The sequence below is a fragment of the Phyllopteryx taeniolatus genome, chromosome 22, assembly GCF_024500385.1.
Source record: "Phyllopteryx taeniolatus isolate TA_2022b chromosome 22, UOR_Ptae_1.2, whole genome shotgun sequence".
In the NCBI taxonomy this organism is placed as follows: domain Eukaryota; kingdom Metazoa; phylum Chordata; class Actinopteri; order Syngnathiformes; family Syngnathidae; genus Phyllopteryx; species Phyllopteryx taeniolatus.
In genome coordinates, this window is record NC_084523.1 from 9,654,440 (window position 1) to 9,676,916 (window position 22,477).

A 22,477-nucleotide genomic window follows, 5' to 3' on the forward strand; every position below is an offset into this window, starting at 1 on the left:
TCTGAATAATTATAACTACATTAATATTGAACATAATCGCACGGGTGTGTTTAGTCAGCTTGTCACAAAAGCTGATTTCGTAGGTCGTCATTAGCGTTAATTAGTGTCCGGTTTGACAGATGTCCACGAACACCAGATGGCAGAAGTGAAACTAAATTGCGTTTAAGGTAAGCTCCAGTATGTGTTGTAGTTGTGTAGCATGTTTCAATGCTAGTTGACATTCATTCGACAAAACATGATTATGTTTATAATAGGCTTTTATATTACAATGGCTATGTCTTGCATAGGAGTATTATTAATAAAATAACGTTGAAATAACGCGTTTTATGGCTTTGTCGTTAACTTGGCTACGTAGCATGTATTAGCTAGCTAGCTTCCCTATTAGCAATTTCAATCCCTTTAATTTCTATTTTTCGTTGGGGGCTTATCTTTTAATTTTTATTTTTCGTTGGGGGAGTCAAAAGATAGTGAAGAAATGTTCTGCTGGAATATAAACGTCGCATTTAAATTGCCCCATGTTAGCTTTTTCTCCCCCACATTAGTCTCAGCACATTAAACAATGCATATTTCAATCAAATTTGTACAATCAACAAATCAGACTTTCTGAGTTTAAAAAAAAAAAAAAAAGCAATAAATTTATACTACAAATGCTGCTGCTACCCACAAACGCAATCAGTCAAGAGTACACTTGCAATAATGTATGGAATAATAATAATGCCCTTGTATGTAATATTCATGTCTTCCAGTGGGAATCATCATCTTTATCATCATCATCATCATGTGTGTGAGCATGACAGGAGGAAGGTGGAAGTAAGAACAACACTAAATGTAGAATGTGTGCTTTAGTGTTCGAAACTAGTCTTGCCCACAGAAAAACAGCAATATTCAAGTAAAAATCATTTTTTGGGTTTTGTTTTTTTGCAAAAACATTCCTCCTTGTAACGAGAGAGCCTTGAATGTTTCATGTTTGAAAGTGTTGCAATTTTGTCTTTCCGTTTGTCACATTTTCCATCTCGGTTCAATTGAGTTGCCAGCGCCTGCTGAGGGAGAGAAGACTGCCTGTGTGCAACTTTTTCCACCCACAATATTAGGTACACCTGCTCATGATGTCCACTATCAAAAACACAGTGAGAAAAAGCACATATATGACCAACTCTTTATGCTTCTTTGTCCATTAGTCATGTGGACGGCCCGTGGGAGTCGCTTCCGTCTGCTGCCGCGACTCCGTTTCCATACAAGCAAGCAGAGAGGAGCAAAGCCTGAAATTTGTGCCTTCATCTCTCTTTCAAAAGGTAATGCCTTCACTGATGCTATCAGTGGGGAGGGATGGCAATGAAATGCCACTTTGAAAAAGAGACTGCATGTTTAGAAGCGGGCTGTCGTGGCCAATTGAACACACAGTCTGCCAACATTGCATCATTTCACTCCCAAAAAGCACGTTAGCGCTCACCTGTTTTCAAATGTCGGGTAAACACATTTTCCTCATAGGATTAATGAGAAGAAGACAGTCGAATCCAGGCGGAAACTGTTGCATCGCGTAAAGCTTTGAACTGTACAAGGCAATGTTTTTTACGAAACCACCAAATTCACTTTTTACCTTAAGAAGTCAAACACTATTAAGCATGCTAAAATACTCCGTTTTACGTCAAAGACGTGCCTCCCACGTCTCATTTTTCTAACATTACCAACTGTCATGCAAGTGTAAAAATAAGTCATACCCACTGCTGCTCTGGTTTTATTTGCGCCAAAACTAAACCGCATGTCACTTTAGCCTTAAAGTATGTTTCTATTCTGTTTATTTTTTTTGTTGTTCTTATTTTTTCAATTAAGTTTCAATCTGGCGTGTGCCACTGTAACACCTGAATTTCCCCTCTTTAAAGGGTTATCTTAATACTCAAAATCCAAGCCAATAAAACAGTGGACGGGGTAACTTTGATCACAAAAGACTACCAAACACACACCAACTTGAAAATATTTTGCGAAATCTCAATGTCATATTGATATTAGGCATGTCACGGTCATATTTTTTGCACACGAGTCCGAGCCACTCGCTTGAGTATCTGGCGATAGCGAGTCCCGATACGATACCTCGGCAATGCGTTGAGGAAAAAAAAGAGCGTGAATCCAAATTGTCTTAATTTTGTTTAATTGGAATAAAATGGAATGCTATTGAAAAGCCTTTTAAACAGCGGCTGCAGTGTTGCACTCAAATGCCTGACATTTAACGCAAGGCCGTGGAATTTTCACGCTCTATTTGTGCGCGTACGTGCGCCCTCGCAGCGTGTTGCCACAATCGCGGGTTGTACCCACTTTCATTCCAAACTTGCACCTTTTTAATGTAAATCAGATCAGTTTATAATGATGATGATGATAATCCATGTGCTGCTGTGCATGTAGTGCAAGTGTAGCTGGGAGGGGGGGGGGGGGGGGGGGGCGGGCTGCAGTGTCGTCGCATCTGGTTGGCTGCTGGGCTGGTTTCCATGGTAACGTGTTTAAAAAAAAAAAAAAATCAGCAGCTCAGTACAAAAGATTTTCCAATGGGTAAGCCCCCACTTCTCTGAACAGGAAGTTGCACTTTATCTGCAGTTAAACGACACATACTGACTCAAATGTGATGTATATAAATATTATTATATTACAGTCACAGAGAGAAGTAAAAAAAAAAATAACCATAAGGGGAAGGGACTTTTAGCTTGCGGAAAGGAAGTTGACAGGCGCAACTGCATTTCCTGCCAAGATTTTTTTATCGTTACATTTTAATCCCTGTTGGCGTTTACTCAAGATCATTAATATTTTTTTCGTTATTTGGCTGCCTTTCAAGCAGAAAATCTTAATCTGCTTTAACAATGAACTCTCATGTGCTTCCTTGTAGTGCAAAAGGCATTATGTGGCGCCCTCTTGTGGACAAAACTATTTGGGCGTCTAATTTAGTCAAAGGGGGGGAAAATGAGCCTTAGATTAAAAAGTATTTGTATCGGTCCGTTGTGGTAAAGGAGGCGCTAAGCCGAAAGGCGAAGCTCTCACTTTACCGGTCGATCTACGTTCCTAACCTCACCTATGATCACGAGCTGTTGAGAGGAGCCGGATGAGGTGGCTGGGGCATCTGATTCGGACGCCTCCCTGGTGAGGTGTTCCGGGCACGTGCAAACCCGGAGACGACCCGGGACACGCCGCAAAGACGACGTCCTTCGGGTGGCCCGGGAACGCCTCGGGATCCCCTCGGAAGAGCCGGACGAAGTGGCTGGGGAGAGGGAAGTCTAGGCGTCCCCGCTAAAGCTACTGCCCCCCTGCGACCCGACCTCGCATAAACAGAAGAAAATGGATGGATAATCATTTCTGAAAACTAACACTTAACGTGTAAATATAAAGAAATAACACAGTACAATACAATACAGCATGTTGTGTTTAAGACCACTCCGATTTTGTAGGACCAAATTGTAAGGTTGAAAATTGGATGTAACACAACACTCAACATTGTCATGCAAAGGTCAAATTTCCATCCCGTCTCATGTGGTTTGTACGTTTGTGCATGTGTACGTACATAATCCCAGGTCCCTGAACACATCACCGGCACAAGCGCGTCGCGCGTGTGAGTTGGTGCGCTCAAAAGTCACTCAGCTTGCAGTCAGGCTCGGCACAAACCCTCATCGTCTTCTCTAGGTTAGTTTCTCATGTTATTTTGCTCATTCTTCCTAACAACAGTCGGCTTCATCTGAATTTTAGATCTTTATTTTCTATGATGCGCTGATCTCATTCATTACTTTGAAATTGTGTTGGCGTATTTACAGATTAATGCATATATTGAGGTTGATAAGTGGTCACGCTGGTGCACTGTTTCAAGACTCGAGACCATTTAAGTGAATATAATGTCAACATTTTTTAGATAAAAGACTTCAATTAGCTTTTTCAATGGTGTCGCTGGCTCGTGTTGCGTCTTTGAGCTGCGGGGGACGCTTGAAGCGTGTGGAGCAGTCAGATGCTTCGCCACACACGTTGACCCCACCCAGCCCCCTCGGCAACCACCTTGCCTCTCCGCTTCAAAAAGCCGGGGTAAAGGTCTCCGGCAGTTGGCACGCTGACACTTGACCTTCACATGTGGAGCACCCATGGGTGGGCGGGCCGTAAACATCGCGAGTAAATAATATCAATGTGGATTTAATGTCATTGCGCAGCTTGGAACGTTTGGATTCCGAAAAAGCCATTTGGCGCCTGCTTTAATATTTTCAAAAAGAGACCAAAGAGCCGCGTTTAAGCATAAATTTGCAGTCTCTTAAATGTGTCGAGTCGGCGTGTCACAGGAGAGGAAGTGAGATGAGTCGAGACGCGACAGGAAGTTGCACTGCAAAGTTTAGCGTTCAACGTCAAGGGAAGTCGATCGCGCTGCCAAGGCGGCCGCTTCCCGTTGAATTGCTAATTAGCCCGCTCAGCTTCCCGTTGTGCTGTTTGCTTGGATTCAATATCAATAGTGATTATGGCCAAATGCTTACACCTCAGTGTGTCACTTCCCTTTTCGACATGACCGACCACCAAATTTGTATCCTCCCTGACTATCGCGTAGATGATGTGAAGACCTGTGAGTAATTGACAGTAATTTAACAAACTCCTTGGAGAGGGCGAGCCCAAATCTGCCGCACCTTTCACACTGCCCACAGCCACCGGGTGACGGTGTAAACTGGGACGTTTTCTTCCCCGTCTCCCTTCCTGAAGGCGTCCCAATTCTTACGTCCGTGCGTATGAATTTTCCTTGCGTGCGTTTCAGATTTCAGCTCTATTAATAGTGCTGCACACACGCGGGCCTCGAATATCACGAGTGTAATCTGTGGAAGTCGGCGCTGCCTTTTGGGTCATTCGATCACGAAGCGACGACATTGTTTTCTGCTGTCATGGAAACCATGAAATGTGGAAAATATGACGCAAAATTCACTGCCAGTAGAACAGGGAAAGTTGACTTGGCAAGATTTCTTCAAACAAGTAAACGCAGCTAATTTCTCATTTTTATGTCAAATTCTCAATAACACGACGATTTTAAGATATTTAGGAAGAAAATACTTCAAGTGAACTGGTCTTGCACAAAAACTGCCTGGTAAGAAGTTACAACTTGGCAAACAGGATATTTTGCCTTTTTTTAAATATCATTAACCTAATAGTCATTTTTGAAGGTTTCCAGAAAACATGAACAAAAAAAAAACCTTCTGCACATTCATAAAGGAATAAACACATTTTTCACAAGCACATTGGTGTTTTTTAAATTGGTACGGTCGGTTAATTGAAGATTCTAAATCGCCCGTGGGTGTGAATGTGAGTGCAAACGGTTGTTTCTGTGTGCCCTGCGATTGGCTGACCAGTTCAGGGTGGCCCCGCCTCTCGCCCGCAGATAGCTGGGATGGGCTCCAGGACATCCGCGACACGCGTGAGGAGAAGCAGTACGGAAAATGGATGGATAAGTGCAGTGGGCAGCGTAGTCACAGTTTGCCATTCACAAATGTAGGGATAGGGATCCTCCGCAAATACAAGATACCGGTAAGACTTTATTTTTTTCCAGTTTTTGTAGTTGTGTAAAAATATCTTGGCAGAGGAAGAGCAAACACATTTGGCCTTGATTTGCGCTCGATGATGGATTTGACTTTTCGTGGCAGTTCTGCTGTGTTTGACTTCAGAGGAGATGATGTCCGCTGATGTCATATCTCCTCTCTGCTCCTCCTCCGCCGCCACAGCCCGTCTCCCTCGCAGGAACGAGGACAGCTCGCCGTCCGTCGAGGAAAGCCGACGCCTCTCCCGGAGATCGGGCCGCGGGCTTGCCGCCATGTCGCCCTTCCTGCGCATCGGCTTCTCCAGCTTTGAGATGGAGCCGGGCCTGGAGTACCACGAGGAGGTGCTCAACCCTTACTGCGCCGTCTACATGAAGGAAGCCGTCGACACAGGTGGGGCGCGGCTAAATAGGACTTCGCCTCATGAGTTACTCGGATTAAGGTGTCGTAAAATATATTACTAACGTGCTTGCTGCTGGTGGGTCATGTAAAAAGGAGGACTACTTTTTGACTTTAGAAAGCCTAAAGATGCTCAAAAACATTGAAATCGCCACAATCCAAATATGGTGATCATAACTTGTACCAAATTAGTTTGCACAAGTAGTAATATTCCTCATTGGTCCATTTTTTTTCTTCTTCCCAGAGGGTCAAGTTAAAAGCTGCTTCTAATTAGCTTTGATAAAAGAGAAAAAAAGATGAAACCAGAGAAAGATGGCTCGTTGCACGCGTTGGCTCTCGGCTGTGGAAGTATTTGCATCGTGGTGCAAAGTTGAGGCGGCTTCTGTTGCCATGCGATAGATTGCAATGCTGCCTGAACGTCACGCTGTTTATGAAGACTACTTTATTTGTACCTGCTGGCCATTTTAAAGCAGTGGTGGGCAAAGTCTGGCTTTTTTTTGTTTTGCTTTGACTTGACCGCTAAATGTAACAATACTCCCGAGCATTTCTCCACCGTGAAGAACGACCGCTATCACTGCGGCTTACTGAGCTCTCGTGACAGTCTCCGTGTAAAGCTATCCATATTTGTCTCATAGGCGCGCACAACAGAAGGAGCAGCACAATGTCCATTGAATTGAGGCAAAAAAATGGGGCAAAAACTGTTTAATTCTTGACATTCTATTTGTCATCACTGTATGTTTTTATAAAATACAACATTATAGTGTGCTTGCTTCATTTATCTTACTAAATAACTCGCTAGTTGAAACAATTTTAGACTTGCATTTCCTTAATTGGCCAATTAATTATGATTCACTTCGATATAACATCATAAACATCTGTCATTTTTAAAAATCAAATGTATATTGAGCGCAAACGTTTGCTCTGCCTTATGTTAAACCACAGTAACTTGCACTGCTCATTTAAAAAAAAAAAAAAATATTGCAGTTATTGTTTGCGTTATAATCTTTGTAAAGGGTCTTTTTGTATTAAATCTCGGGTGTACCTACGTTTGTGCAACAATGCAGTAAACTTGCCTGCAACCCCAAAAAAAAAATAATTATAATTTTTTGAGACCTTTTCTGAGAAAAACACAGGAAGTGACACCAAGCCACCCTAGAGCGGCGTCACCTGCTCTCAAAAGTCCCGCCGGACGCGTTTGCAGTTTGCATTCTGGCGCAGATGGCAGACAGACGATGAGCCGACTATGTAGACCACCAGCAGCTTAGCTGGCTTTATTGTGCTGGCATGTGGGCGTTATGCAAGTGGATATGCGCCACGTTATTATAACACGGAGGACCAAAAAAAATCAAATCCAGCAGATGTCAATAAGTGCCGATAATCACGCGGATCTCGCGGGCACAAGGTCAATGCTTTAGATGCCATCCTGGAAAACCACAAGCGTGAAATCCTCTTGGTTTGTTTGTCAAATAGAAACTATTGATGGCAAAATATGAATTTGGGGTCCCTCTTTTTGTCAATATTGTTACTGTCATCTGGTTTATGATTTTTGCTTTAAAAAATTTAACGAGAATGTGTACAAATAATGTCGTGTAAGAACAACAAAGTCACACAGATCTATAAAAATAGAAAAAAAATGTGTTCTTCAATTCAATGGACTTTGTGCCGTTTCTTCCAGTCTGTATGTCTTGGCCACCAGGGAGCAGTAAAAAACAGACACGCAGCTGTACATGAAGAAGACGGTCACAACGGCTCATAAGCCGCAGTAACGGTCGTTTGCAGAGGATAAAGAATATATGCCTTCATATTGATATATTTTCCATCTAGTGTTGTGTTCAAATATTCGTTGCTTTAAGGGTTATAACGCAGCTACATCAATGCTAGTTTCGTTAGCCCGTCTATGGCGGTTTGGATTGTGTGTTAGCATTAAGCTGTAAATTGAGGTACCACTGTGAGTGTCTCAGTTGCCCTCTCCCCTTGCAGAAAAGGGGCAGGTGTACAAGCAGAAGAAGCCCACCATGTACCCCCCCTGGAGCACCACCTTCGACGCGCACGTGCACCACAGGCGCGTCATGCACGTGATGGTGAAGGACCGCACGGCCGAGCTCAAGTCGGAGGCCACCGTGGAGCTGGACTCGCTGGCCACGCGCTGCAGGAAGGAGAACGGCAAGCTGGAGATGTGGGTGCGTGCGTAAAGCCGCCGTACACTTTTCCCTTTTAGGAGCGACATCGCCGCCATCTGTTAGCGCTCAGCTTTGCTCATAGCTGACTTGAAGCGCAGCTGCAACTGCTCACTTGACGTGAAAACATCCCAACCGATGCACCTTGAATGGAAAAGAGAACATCGAGATTCGGGGACAACAAGAGCTGAAATTTCAAATGTCATTGATTGATTCACTCGGCCCTGTCCCGATACCTTTGTCAATATAGTGCGGGTGTATACATATTTTTTATTTACAATAAATCATTCAATCATATAATTAGATAAATGAATACACGTATTTTAACTAACCAATTGTAGGAAAAAATGGGTAAATGCAGGACTCTTGATAAAAATTTGGTAGGACACAAGAACATATTTTGTTACTTTTTACAAAAAATACGGATTCTCTAGCAGTTTGCCTCCAAAATGATCGCTCGTTCTTGTTGTCTTCTGCCTCAGTTGGACTTGAAGCCGCAGGGCCGCCTGCGCATGGAGGCCAAATATTACTTGGAGATGAGCGGTGAGTCATTTTAATATGCAAACTTCCAAATTATATTTACAAAGTCATGAATGAGAGACTCCACTCGTTTGAATAAATCCAGCTTAACGGCATATTCTCAATTTAAGAACAAAATGTATTGCTTGTACTTTTCCTGACATTAACACCACGCCGAGTCTTGGAAGTGACAGGAAGAAGGCCCCTTGTTGTTTTTTTTTAAATGCATATATAAATAGACCCGTGTCGTCGCGGCGCAGAACAAGTGCCGTGGGCGCCACTTCCTGTCCTTTATGTTCCCGGCAGATTGAAACGTAAATGTTATGCTGTTGTTTCAGACGCGACGGGGCAGGCTGACGGCGATTCCGAGCGCGAGGGTCTGTTTGCGCTCCATCATCGGCGCGGCGCCATCAAACAGGCCAAAATTCACCTGGTCAAGTGTCACGAGTTCAGCGCCACCTTCTTCCCGCAGCCGACGTTCTGCTCCGTCTGCAGAGAGTTTGTCTGGTGCGCCGCTCGCATCTCTGCACTCATTCAGCCTGTTTTTTTTCCTTTTGCTTTGAACCAATATATTTTGATCTGGTGTGCTCTGCGGCAGGGGTCTTAACAAGCAAGGTTACCAGTGCAGACGTGAGTGTCGCACCCCTTTCACACACGGTTCCATCGCGTCATCTGTCTCACCGCTCCCTCTTTTGTGCGTCCCGCAGAATGCAACGCGGCCATACACAAGAAATGCGTCGACAAGGTCATCGCCAAATGCACGGGCTCGGCCATCAACAGCAAGGAAACCATGGTAACGAACGCATCCGATGAGCTGGTCCCATCTTGGGGTCGTGGGAGACGATGACACTCCACGTGTGTTATGTCTTGGGTTGCAGCTGTCAATGACTTTTAGAATCGCGTATTCTACCGAGTATGTCATTAATTTATCAAGTTATCGGTAACGCGTGATTTTGCGTAATTAGACAACAAAAAGTGCACTTGTGTGACTTTTTTGCCATTACAGCGTCAGTTGTGACCGTAGCAACTGGTGTACGAATGTTTATTGAAAGGGCATCTGCGGCGCTAACTAGCGGCGGTAGCTAACGTGGATGCGTTGTGTTGCAGATCCACAAGGAGCGCTTCAAGATCGACATGCCGCACAGGTTCAAAGTGCACAACTACAAGAGCCCCACCTTCTGCGAACACTGCGGGACACTCCTGTGGGGGCTGGCCAAGCAGGGGCTCAAATGTGAGGGTGAGAGGGGACACGTTTACACGTCGGCGTCAGCGCAGAAATGTCTGCTTTGCGTCACATGCTCAACGGTTTGCTTTGCGGGACTAGAATGTGGCATGAACGTCCACCACAAGTGTCAGAAGAAAGTGGCCAACCTGTGCGGAGTCAACCAGAAGCTGATGGCCGAAGCGCTGGCCATCATCGAGCGCAAACAGCAGGTCGGGAGTGGGCGGGGAAAGCCTTTCTGTAACTCTTCCGGTCTCTCCGTGCTCATGTCCCAGCATGTCGCCCGTCATCCTTTAGGCCAGGAGCACCAGAGAAAGTGACATTGTCGGTCGGGAAGGTCCCGTAGGCGTCGACCAGCCGGGACTGATCTGGGCGAGCGCGCCGGAAACTAGTTCGCCAGCTTCCGCGACTCCTGCAAGTAACGGCACCCTCGTTCATACGCTTGTTGTCCTGCGGGGGGCGCTCGTAACCCCCAAGTGTGCTTCCCGCAGAGGTGCAGGGCGTGCCCTGGGAGGGACCGGCAGTGGCCGACAAGCCACCGCTCAAGGAGGAGGAACATCTTTACGATTTTCCTGCGCAGGATCAGCCCAAGTTTTCCATCGACGACTTCGTCCTACACAAGCTGCTGGGGAAGGGGAGCTTTGGCAAGGTCGGGACACTCGCCAAAGACAAAAAACTCTTTCACACGGCCTTACTACTTAGTACTGTTTTTTTCAGGTGTTTTTAGCCGAGCTGAAAAAGAGCGCTCGGTTTTTTGCCATCAAGGCTCTGAAGAAGGACGTGGTTCTGATGGACGATGACTTGGAGTCCACCATGGTGGAGAGGAGGGTCCTCTCTTTAGCCTGGGAAAACCCCTTCCTCACGCACCTGCACTGCACCTTCCAGACCAAGGTAACCCTCCTCAGCCTCCATCTTTGATCTCCTGCCAGGCAAAATCAAGCTCGATCCGCGCTTCCTCCTCCTCCAGGAGAACCTGTTCTTTGTGATGGAGTACCTGAACGGAGGCGACCTCATGTTCCACATCCAGAACTGCCACAAGTTCGACCTGCACAGATCCACGTAGGCGCTCGTGTCCCGGGTTGTCTCGCGGGGACCGCCCCTCACACTTCCTCTCTTCCTGCAGCTTCTACGCGGCCGAGATCGTCTGCGGCCTTCAGTTCCTGCACTCCAGAGGAATCATCTACAGGTGGGAACAGATACTGTCGATAGATTGATACTTCGTTCATCCCGTGAGGGGTATTGAGACTCACTGCAGCAATATTCACACACATACCAATAATACAGTACAAAGAGCACCATTGGGGAGGGATTATTTGTGTTTTAAATGTCATCTACACAAGTGAAAACAGAAGATGAAGATGTTGCGGAATGGAAGATAATGAATACAGTTTAATTGTACGACAGTAATATGAGTAAAGTAGCACATCGACTATTGTTGACGGTCGTTGCCAACTGTGGTCCTCTGAAGCCCTTTGAGACTCTTTGGGATGAACTCATTCACTGCCATTAACGGCTGTTGAATTCAAATATTTAAGGGCTACACAGATAAACTTGAGTTGATTGGAAATTTCGAATGTCCCTGTTCGTTGTTGCAAGTCTGAAACCTGCATTGATGAAGGATTTATGGTGAGTTTGACTTGCCTTGTAGAACTACTCTGGCCTATACAATGCTACCAGTTGTAATGCTAACACGTAGCAAGGTAGCAACCAGAGTCCACCTTTTCTTTCCTGTCGTGTCCGTGCAGGGATCTGAAGCTGGACAACGTGCTGCTGGACTCTGAGGGCCACATCAAGATCGCAGACTTCGGCATGTGCAAGGAGAAGATGTCGGAGGCCAGGACGTCCACTTTCTGCGGGACGCCGGACTACATCGCTCCCGAGGTGATCACACGTGCGGCTCACCGTGTGCAATCGCGTACAGTAAGCTGTACCTCGATTTGCAAGCGCCGCAACTTAAGTCCCCCAAGTGCCTGACGACGATATTCCACTTGATTTTGTATTTTTATTTTTTATGAACACCCTCTCTGTTCAGATCCTGCTGGGCCAGAAGTACAACAGCTCGGTGGACTGGTGGTCGTTCGGCGTCCTGCTGTACGAGATGCTCATCGGTCAGTCTCCCTTCCACGGCCGAGATGAGGAGGAGCTTTTTCAGTCCATACGCACCGACGACCCCGCGTACCCCCGCTGGCTGACCCGAGACACCAAGGACATCCTGATCAAGGTCAGGCTCGGACACGGGGTTGTCCTCGCTGCGTCCGCTCTCACCGCTCCGCCTTTCCTGCAGCTGTTTGTCCGAGAGCCCGAGGAGCGGCTGGGAGCGAAGGGAAACATCAGGCTCCACGGCTTCTTCGCCGCCACCGACTGGAAGGCCCTGGAAGAGCGGAAGGTGGTGCCTCCCTTCAAGCCGACCTTGGTAAGTTCCAGGTTGTATCAGTTAGTGGACTGCGTGATATCGATGCTAGTGACGGGCAGAACACTTACATGCTCTTCCACTAGATGGCGCAATTAACCTGCCTGTTGCCATTCATACAACAGAATAATATATAAACATTCAACTGAACAGGCCCCGATTTCACAGAGAAATTTGAGTAAATTGAGATGATTTTTATTTCACTGTACAGCGGTGCCTTGACTTAACTAAAGAGAAAATCTTAAATCATCTGACACACAATATATACCAGTGACTGAATATTATTGCTATTGTTGGACTTTCATATTATATCATATATAAACAACGTGAACCTTCTTTTTTTGTGTGAAGTGAATTGAGTTCGCTGCCACCATCCGGAACTCTTACATTTTTGCTTGCAAGTCAAAGCAAAAAATAAAATAAAATCGTGAAGGCACCACTGTACATAGCTTTTGTGGCATTTTTTTCGAATGTAAAATAAGTGCGTTGGCTCAATAAAAGTTGGGAAACACTGCGTTAACATCATTTGGACGTGACGTGTCTGTGCTCCTAGACGTCCCCCAGCGACTGCGGCAACTTCGACAAAGAGTTCATCAACGAGAAGCCGCGCCTGTCGTGCGCCGACCGCGTGCTCATGAACAGCGTCGACCAGACTGCGTTCCGGAACTTCTCCTTGGTCAATCCCCACGTGGCGGCTCGCTGAGCTTCGCCGGCGACCGGTCCGACTTTAAAGCAAAAAAAAAAAAAAACAGCAGCCTTGTCTCTGCGGCCACGCAAGACAAAAACTGACAGGTTTTCATTCTAGTTAAATGTCACTTAAATAATAATCATAATAAAAGCATCTTCTAATGAATGTAATTAAGTGTAGCAACTATTCAGACCTCTTGTATAATGTTTGTTTTTATCAGGGTGCTTGTTGTGGAACATGTTGGACTATCAATAATCAATCCTCTTGTTGTAATGTAACGTCAGTTTTGATTTCTTAGCGTACCTCAGAAGTGCCGATGGCACTCATCGTTTTGACTTGCGGGTAATAAAACACATGATGTCGATGATGTGTTTGAGACAATTTTCCTCAGCCTCGACATTTTTTGAGTTTGTGGAAAAATGGCGTGCAGACGCTGACGCCATTTTGCGAGAAAGGGTGAGTGAGCAGAAGTTGTTGAAACTTAAAAGGGGCAAAAAACAGTCTGATTTTGTATCGCTAATCTGATTACTGTGCCATTTTTTTTTTCCCAGTGAATTTGGTCATCTTGTCGAAGTGCGGCTGCCGCCAGCAACTTGACGTAAGTAGGACAACTGTTTTTCATGCTTTGTTTCGGTGTGCAATAATAAAGTAGCTAGAGAAAGACCTTTTCAGTCAGATAGATTTGATCCAAGTTCTATTCATTTCTTAAGGCATAGTAACTTAGAATGACCTCAGTCAAAAGTATTCGCTTTAAAGTGGAACAGAAATTTAAAACACATTTGACTTGTCACAAAAAGTTTGCTTTTGTGCACTCGAGTTGTAATGCAGTTTGTTTACTTTTTTAACGATTTCTTTTAAGATGGTCATGGCAGTCAAGTGGCTCATCAAACAGTACTGGAAGACAGAATGCTGAAGTTTGACAAAAGCGGTTATACTTTTATTGCGCATTCTGCAATTTGGCGGTGGACGTGTATTCAAATCTGAAGGCCATTGCTGCCAATCATTTTCAGCGTTCTGTCTTCCAGTTGTTTGATGAGCCTTTTGTTGCATGTTGGCTAAATTACCTCCCATAAGAGATTTAAAAAAGAAAAATTAATACCTGCTTTGGTACCCCGCTGTATAACATCCAAGTGCCTGGTGAGTTATGTAGTATCGTATTTTCTTGGTACCAAAAACACTTGATTTTTGTGTTTGTAATAGCCCTAAACCTGTTGAAGTTTAATTTTTCAAACGCGACCCCCAAAATCTTTTCCTCCATAAATCAGACATCGTAAAATGTGAATACAAACTTCCATGCTGGAGTTCTTGGTTTATTTGTGTTTACATTCCGTGTTGAACAGTCGTGATGCAAGCATACAATTTTGGTTGCAAGTGCGTCTCAAAAAAACTTTCGGTTATTTTATCTTCTCGGCATAGAAAGAAGTGGGTCGGAGTCACGTTTCAGTTCTGATCACCGGTTCGGTCCGCTGGAACCTGCACAGGCGAAGGAAAATCTCTCGTTTCCTCTCTCTCGGGATGAACTTTTCTTAGCCGAGCGATTTCTCGGAGGTAACGCTGTGTGGCTGACTGCTGGGGAAAAAGTTCTCAGCACTTCCTGGAGGTGCCGGCGGCACCGCTACACTTGCGGCTCAGCTGGGGGAAGCAGACAGCGGGCGTCCCGGAGGTGGGGCCGTATAGGCCCAGGTTTCGGGCCGCCGCCGATTTCCTGGGCAGCTTGACGGACGGGAACGGCGAGAAGACTTGCGGCTTCGCCGCGGAGGCGGGAATGAAAGGGCGAGACGAGGACCCGACGGAGGAGAGCGAGAGTGTGGACGGGGACGATGCTTTGTAGAAGCCTCGAACGGGTGCGGAGCAAGCGGCGCGACGAGCGGAGCTCGACGGCGGCGTGGAAGGCGGCGTCGGGGAGGACGACGGTTCGACGGACGTTAACGTAGAAACCGGAGAAGGTGACGGACTCTGAGTTGAAGGCGGAGAATATGGGACGCGGGAGTGAGGCGGCGTGACGGCGGGGAAATGGCCATCGCCGCCTTCGGAACTTGACGAGTCCTTCTGCGCGACTGAAGATGGATGAGGGACAGGCTGGGTATCCGAAGTCTGCTTTGGAGGATTGTCCTCCAGGTCCACGGTGCCCAGTCGCACCTCCACCTCGTCCGCCTCCGCGGGAGCATTCTGTGGGGCGCCCTCACGCACCGGATCCGCACACTCGGAAGAGGCGCTCTCCTCGGCGGCGCCGTCACTAACTCGGTCTTCCGTTTTCCCGTTCTCCTCGTCCATCTCCTCGGAATCTCCAAAGCCCAGCTGAGCCCGGGCCCAGGCGACGTTCCTCCGATGGGCTCGCACGTGAGCCCGCCAGGGAGACCCCGCGCCGCCGTCGGAGGGCCGCGAGCCGCGCCGCCGCCCGCCCGGGGAGCCCCGGGCGGGGGACGACGCGGCGGGCGTGCCGCCGGAAGGCCGGGAAGCTCCGCGGGGTTTCCGACCCAGAAGCAGGTGGTTGATGACTGTGCCGGAAGGGTTGAGTTGGGACGCGAGGACGCGGGTGGCGGGACACTTGTCTGGAGGAACAAAAGACCAAGATTAAGAAAGTGGCAATAGAACGCTAATTCTTCTTGCACTACTCAAAGTTCTGGATTTTGGGCTTTCGGGTGACATTTCACAGGTGTTTGATGGACCAGTACATCATCTGGTTCAATTAGAATTGCTTTTTAAACAGTCCACTTCCTGTTTGAAGAGTGTCAACAGCAAATTGCAACAAAGTTAGACTGACTGGAAGAGTCACAGAATGGCATAGAAATTGCTCTGCAGCTCCTCATTAGAAAACTGCAAGTTGTGCAAAAACTACTAAAACTTTGTGTATTCAAATGAAGTTCCCTTGTGAAGTGTATTTTAGGCCTCATTGTGAAATATTTGAGTCGTGTAAATAAAATGTCCAGTCGCAGGGGACAAGGCTGATCAGAGTGCTGACTTGAATTTGCAGGATGCTCATATTGATTAGCAATTGGAGAAAAAACATGTTGGTGATCATCAAAATTAGAGCAGATGGAGAAAAGGGAACTTGCAGCCACAATCGTAGTAATTACACTGCGAAAACTCCAATCTACGATTTAATAAGTCGCATGAAGGCAAAATATGTTTGTTCTTTATCTGGCAGTTTTTGTGAAGAGCATTTCACTTGCGTCAAACATTTTTGCTACTTAATGAACTGGTGTGACTAAAAATAGCAGAATTCTATCGGTGTACTTGTGAAAGACATCGGTGGAGGTTTTTGAGGCGAGCGACGTTCGCTTGTTTGAAGAACTCCGTCAAAATTTCAATTTTTCCTTGTTTTTGCAACGTAATCCGCTTCGATTAGGACCAGAACCGCAAGTTTACCGTTAACACCGTCACTTCGACGGCGGCCGTGTTTGTTCTGCAAAATTCGGGACGTGTGCTCACGCCGGCTCCTACGAGGCGGCGTCAAATCCCCTCTTTTGCCCCGTGCCCACCTGTGTGAATGCAGAGCTGCGCGGCCTGCTGCTGCTGCCGCCTCTTGGTGCGAGCGTACTGCTTCTTGAGCGCGTGGATGTCGGTGCTCATGCGTTCCGTCATCATGCTGTTGATGGCCGCCTGGTGTTCCGCCCTGGCCCCTCCCCCCACCGCTCCCGGACTCAGCTCGGCGATGTCGCCCCGCTCGGCTCGCTGGTCTGGCGGCAAACGGCGTTCCGTTGTTAGTCGTGTGCATGTTTTGGGACAAACAAAAGTGAGGTGTGCGCGTAAAACGGGTCTGACCCTTGAGGTGCTTGTGGTACCGCTGCATCTCTGGCGCCAGCAGACCCCCCAGCGGCCCCAAACAGCCGAGCGCCGACACGGCCGCATCGTCGTCGTCGTCCGCTTCCGCCGCCTCGTCGTCGCTCTCCCAGCCGCTGCCGACGACAAGACGCAAAAGCCGTCACGACAACACCCGCGTTTGACGTGCCGGAGCGCTTGGCCCCTCCCACCTTCCGTTGGGCTTGACAGAGGTCGGGAAGGGCGTAATGTTGTAGGTGTACTTCTCCCTCAGCTCGGCCAGCTGAGGGAACGGGAAGGTCGCCATGCCGTAAACCTCCTGGAAGACGTTTTCGCCTCGTTGTCAAGACGGCCTCCGGGTTGGCTAATCGAGCTCCATTGTTACCTGTATGAGGTCAGGAGGATCGACGAGGTTGCGGTCCAGCATCTCCCGAGTCAGGCGACCCATCGTGCTGTAGAAGTCATCGGCCGTCTGGCAATACAAAATCCTCCTGAACGGAATTTGGAATTTATGTTGGCGCGGGCAAAGAGCGACGCCGACGAAATGTGGCACTCACTCTCCCAGTCGCTCCCAGATGGCGAGGGCGACGCGGAACAGCACCTCGGAGCCCTCGAAGAACACAGAGTCCCAAATCTTGAGCACGGTGGGCGCCGGCAAGCAGGTGGCGAACATGGTAAGGAACCACTGCATGGTGAACACGTTGGTCAGCGGCGGCTCGTAGCTGCCTGACGGAGACGACGAGCGAATTTCACTCCCGAGTGAAGGCACCGCCGCGGAAGGCGCCGTGCGACCGTGTCATACCTCCCGCCTCCTTATTGGCCGCCTTCTGGAGGCGGTGCAGGTGTTGGGACAGCCTGGGAAGCTTGACGCGCAGAAGGTCTCGGAAGACCGCCATGTCCACTGACCGAGACGAGGCGCAGGTCACACGTGAGTGTACGCTGACGGAGGGTTGTAACGTTGAGTGTGTGTACCTGACAATGCGCGGAGGTTGTTTGCAAAGTAGCTCTCAGGCAGCACTTTGTCAATCAGGTAGATCATGACCTGCAGATGACATCATCATGGTCACGGGCGCGTGGCGAGACGGATGACCTCATGAGGTCAACGTCACCTTGAGCGCGTCGCTCTCGTCTCCCTGGGTAACCGCCAGGATGAGCGCGGCCAGCACGTTGAAGCCTTGGCAGTAGCCCACCGCCTTGTTCCAGCGGGCGTACGCCAGCAGAACCCGCTTCAGGACCACCCTGTCCTGCTCCCCCTCCTGGCCGCCGTAAGAGCTGCAGCCCGTCCTGTGCAGGTCCTGGAAGGTGGGTGACACGTGCCGTACATCACAACAATGTAAAATGTTCAGGTATCTTCACTATTTTTCGGACCGCTCTTTGCTTTGACTCACTCTCACTTTGTCAAAATAGGCTTTGGCGATTACGAGTACGATCTGCAATTGTGGTTACCTTGACGATCTGGATGCCCAGCGAGTCGTCATCTGGGTTGCTGCGCTCGTTGAAGGCGAAGCGGAGCGTCTTGTCCCAGTCGATGGAGATGCTGTGGAGGTACTGGTCGGCCAGCGTCAGCCACACCTGCGCGCGCGCACACGCACGCACACAACGCTGAGTTGTTTGCGTCAAGTCGGCAGGATGCTTGCGCGTGACTCACCCGCTTCCGCCATTCTTTGGGGATTCCGGTCGGAAGTCTGGCCACGGCTTTAAGGGCGTCGTACCACTGCGGCGCACAAATGTAAACACCATTTACACTAAATTCATATTTGCGAAATATATACATGAAAAAAGGACTGTGCAGTTTGCCGAGTTATTTTGCATGTCTCGACTGCATTCGACTCACTTTTTGCATGCAATATGAGCTGGAAATCATTGGGTAGAATTCATTGATTTATCAGTAAAGTAAACAAATTGAAATTTGACGTTTTTTTTCATCTTTTGCAAAGTGACTTCGGCAAATGGATGTTTATAAAAAGTCGACCTGCTGAAATCCGTTCTTCCCAACAGAAGGTTCGATGGTGAACTTTAGCCTCGTGTCCACTCCTGTCAACACAAACACAAGCACACTAAAATAAGCATTGAGAGATTTTGTGGGAAAAGAATGCATTTTCGCTTCTAGCAAAGTAGCCACATTGTATGGAGATTTGTGTTCGAGTGACGTAGCAGCGCATGCGCAGAAAACCCGGAAGTGTCGCCAAAATAAAACTATTAAAATCCGTCCCGAGTCACGAAAGATTCTGAGACTTTTAATAGCGGGGGGTGGGGGAAATCAAGTGCAGAGATGAAAATGTTAGAGTTAAAAGGGAGTTCCGGTCCAACGATCATTTTGTCAAATTGAACTGTCACCGTCATTATGAAATGTCAAAGTCGGACAACCTGCTCGACTGATGTCGTCAGTTCGCTCCTCTGCGTTATCCGCCATTTCCCCGTTTTATTCCGAAAGCCGACTTGCTTGCTCGGAGCTTTGGCAGAGGATTAACTCAAGCGCAAGCCACGCCCGCTTCGGGTGTCAATCACGCGCAGATGAACGCCACTCGAACATCTCATTTGGCAACAATTTCACCAAGAGTGATGAACGCGTCCCCTCCCGACTAATCACTATCGGGCGTTTTTTTTTTTTTTTTTTAATGGTGTGCTATACAGGTGCACGGTGACGTCATTGCAGCGTTCACAGAATGGCCGCCGCCGTCGTCGTCGTCACCTGGTTCCAGCGTGCACAGCAGCCTGGGCGCGCTCCTCGAGATGCCGTTGCGTTTCCTCAGCACGCTGCTGATGATGTTGCCGACCCCGCCCGACGCCTGCTGCCGCTGCCGCTGCCGGCCGCCCGCCCGGGGCCTCCTGCCGGCCAGCGACGAGGCACCGCCCAGGCGCTCCTGCCGCATGCTGAGCCCCGAGCGAGTCCGACGTGCAGTCAGCTCATGACGAGGTCACGAGCAAATCCGTCAAAATAGGAGGACGATAATAAAATTGTAAAAAGTGCTCTGCTGCGGGTGATGCTCAACACGTCTTCCTCTTCTTCGTCGTCCTGTTTTTGCACGTCATCGGGAGGAGGTGCGAGGATGCAGGAAGCAGCACCGGCAGGGGATGCACGCACCAGCAGGGGGCGCTCGTTCCCATGTGTTGGTTTTATTTACCTCGGCCAAGCAGGCTGATTTCAAAATTGAAATTGGGGTGTGCGCGCATCGAGAAAATTCTAACGTCAACATTCAGAAACGGACTTTAAGCAAGCTTCATTTGTATTGGCAAGTTCAGACATTGAAATAAGTCATTTGTTGACTATAAAATGCCATTTCAACGGATGTGAATAGTAGTTCCTTGGACATTTAAGACTCTTAAGCGCCATTTGCCAGCTCAGCATGAATCATTTTGTACTTGGCATCCCACGAGTGATTGTCAAGTGGGCCCTTTGAACGCTGACTTATCGAAATTTATTGCTCCATCTCGACTCGCTGGCCAAATTAAACAATCACTGATTCGTTGATCGGGATTACTGCACGACTGCTAGTTTATTTTGCTGAATGACGTTCTGCGCTTTTGCCCTAAATGTACTGTATATTTTGTTGCAGTTTCGAGTTTGTTGTGGTCTTTGTGCGTTTTAACACGCGAGCGTTTCTTACGTCGTTTCAGCGAGACGGCTTGCAGGCAGGCGGTGACGATGTCGTAGTAGTTCTGCAGTTTGCGTACCAGTCGATCTCGCCGCCTCAGCTGGCGAATCAACTTCGCCGACCGGACGCCGGTGCGGTACTTGACCTCCTGGATGATGGCGCGCAGCTCCTCAGGTTCTTGAAGGAAAAGGGGAAGAAGAAGAAAAGGAGATACTTCAACATTGTTCCCACTAGCTTTGTTATAATGACCCTTTTTCATAACAGCAAATATATTCATTTTTCTATCGGTGCAACTTGTACCACATTTCAGCCTCCAGACCAGCAGAAGGCGGCAGAGAGGATAAACAATCAGTTGCCATATGATGTTAAGAGTATGCGGCGGATGGAGGCGCTCAGGAAGTCGGAAGCTGGGTGTTGACGTTCCGCATTGTTGAACTTGGCACACGCGCAAACAATGTCAACTGTCAACGTGATAATTTATGTTTGGGATTTCAGGACAGTTTGGCTCCTGACAAATGAAAAGAGAAAATCCGATGGAGATCTGCTGCTGTGCCTGTTGTTGCCCATTTTGTGCGCACGCCCAAACCCTCGCAACAATTTAACTGGATTTCTGCGGTCGTCTTATGATAAAATTGCATAATTTTATCACCACGTTGCACACAAAATCCACTCGAAGGAATCTTCTAGCACAGATCCACGAATTGGCTCATACTCGAGTTTGTGTTACATGGCAGCGCGTGTGCGCATGCACGCTCCCTTCACCTTAATTATTTCCTCAGTGACTAACGAGTGAATCAGAATGAGACGTGCACTGCATGATCACGTTTCCAAAGGAAATTGCAATAATCCAGTAAAATGTGTGCACAACAGACTGAAACAAACTTTAATAGCGCATACGTACTAATACAAATTGCAATAGTTTTAGATCTTTTACTGATGTACAATACCTGAGTTGAGAAAAGAAAAAAAAGTGCATTCAAAACGACTCGATGACAGAAACACTTCAATGAAGGTACAGTGGCCTCGAGGGGGCCTCGCCCATCGTAGCCATGTTGTCGCTCACCTTTGCGGGCCAAATAGTTGACCTGGTGCCTCCTGGTGTGTTTCTCCTGCAGCTCCTGCAGGAATCCGGAGCCGGCGTTGCAGCGGCCCTGGAAGGCATCCGGGCCGGACGCCTCGGTGGAGCTGTCCCAGCTGTCCACGTTCCTCTTGCCGCTGTACGTGTCGTACAGCTCCACCAGCAGGCAGTCCACGATGGACGTCCTCGGGGTGGCCGCGTCGGGGTCGCTGTCATTGGCCGGAGGGGGGGCGGCCGGACCGGGCCATCGCCGGAAGCCGGAGAAGTCGTCCGAGCTGAGCAAATCGTCGCATATGTCAACTTGTAAAAGTTGCTTGCCGTTGAATTGCACCTCAGACGCCATCGGTGAGCCCGCAGGAAGTTTCTCGAACTACTTTGTGCGCGCAGAATTTGACTTTGGCTCAAGTTGTGGCTCCGGAGGAAGAAGATCGTGCATCGCTCCGGTCCTGATCCGCGCGAGCTCGCAACCGCTTTTCACGCTTCCTTCCTCGATCTTTGACGGTTGGCCGGCCCACTTTTGGCCCAACGAACTCCGCCGAGGTTCGCCCGGCACGACAGGTGCGACGGCTTTGCGGGGCCAATCAGAGGCCAGCTCCCAAAAACACCAACGCGACCAACCGGGATTCCTTCCTGCATCCACGTCATCGCCGTCTCTGCCTTGAAATGGCGTAGAAACGACACGTAATGCAAACTATTTGCTCGGTTATTAAATAAAGACGTCAAGAATTCCACACACGACCTTTTGTCTTTTTGTTTTAATCGTACGTTGTTCGTGATAGAAGTGGTGTCGAAGAGCGAACTCGTCCAACTGTCGGGCTTCACCACACTCAAGTTTCCCTGCGAAGCTCACAGGGTAACACAAACCGCACTGAGCAGTTCAAACAAAAGAGAAATATTGTCGCGAGGGCTGACTGGGCTCCTGCGACATTCCGCAGTTAAAAAAACAAAAACAAAAGACAAAAAAACATCACGTGACTAAGTAAAGAGAAGTGGAGGAGCGAACTCACAACGCGTAACCAGTAAGAGCGTCATCTTGGCTGCTACAAATAAAGTTCAAGTGGAAAAAAAACCAGACTGCCTGTTGGTGACAGATGCTCA

The 22,477-nt window shown here is 48.1% G+C and overlaps 2 protein-coding genes across 5 annotated transcripts; one reads left to right on the forward strand and one right to left on the reverse strand.

The window, feature by feature from the left end:
- Nucleotides 1–174: 174 nt before the first annotated feature.
- prkcq (protein kinase C, theta) lies at nt 175–13,307 on the forward strand. 2 transcript variants are annotated; one of them, XM_061761941.1, is made up of 20 exons: nt 729–810; nt 1,028–1,091; nt 1,179–1,292; nt 5,715–5,921; nt 7,908–8,107; nt 8,587–8,647; nt 8,962–9,130; nt 9,222–9,253; nt 9,331–9,416; nt 9,731–9,860; nt 9,948–10,057; nt 10,143–10,263; nt 10,337–10,494; nt 10,563–10,736; nt 10,813–10,904; nt 10,969–11,031; nt 11,591–11,726; nt 11,878–12,066; nt 12,130–12,258; nt 12,809–13,307. In XM_061761941.1, the coding sequence occupies exons 1-20, from the start codon at nt 736–738 to the stop codon at nt 12,956–12,958; spliced, it is 2,460 nt and encodes an 819-aa protein (XP_061617925.1). In that variant the 5' UTR covers nt 729–735; the 3' UTR covers nt 12,959–13,307. The 2 variants fall into 2 exon arrangements, with proteins under 2 accessions (XP_061617926.1, XP_061617925.1); XM_061761942.1 differs by lacking the exon at nt 12,809–13,307 and having other exon boundaries at nt 175–810; nt 11,591–11,685; nt 11,928–12,066.
- Nucleotides 13,308–14,216: 909 nt separating this feature from the next.
- On the reverse strand, nt 14,217–22,362 carry tbc1d30 (TBC1 domain family, member 30). 3 transcript variants are annotated; one of them, XM_061761938.1, is made up of 14 exons: nt 21,365–22,362; nt 20,314–20,478; nt 18,678–18,739; nt 18,354–18,419; nt 18,152–18,277; nt 17,815–18,000; nt 17,678–17,747; nt 17,508–17,606; nt 17,263–17,431; nt 17,091–17,196; nt 16,918–17,024; nt 16,709–16,842; nt 16,426–16,623; nt 14,217–15,495 (listed from the first exon to the last, which is right to left on the reverse strand). In XM_061761938.1, exons 1-14 carry the CDS (start codon nt 21,720–21,722, stop codon nt 14,528–14,530), a joined length of 2,814 nt encoding a protein of 937 aa, XP_061617922.1. In that variant the 5' UTR covers nt 21,723–22,362; the 3' UTR covers nt 14,217–14,527. The 3 variants fall into 3 exon arrangements, with proteins under 3 accessions (XP_061617922.1, XP_061617923.1, XP_061617924.1); XM_061761939.1 differs by lacking the exons at nt 20,314–20,478; nt 21,365–22,362 and adding an exon at nt 19,398–19,725; XM_061761940.1 differs by lacking the exons at nt 20,314–20,478; nt 21,365–22,362 and adding an exon at nt 19,073–19,289.
- Between the last annotated feature and the right edge of the window lie 115 nt (nt 22,363–22,477).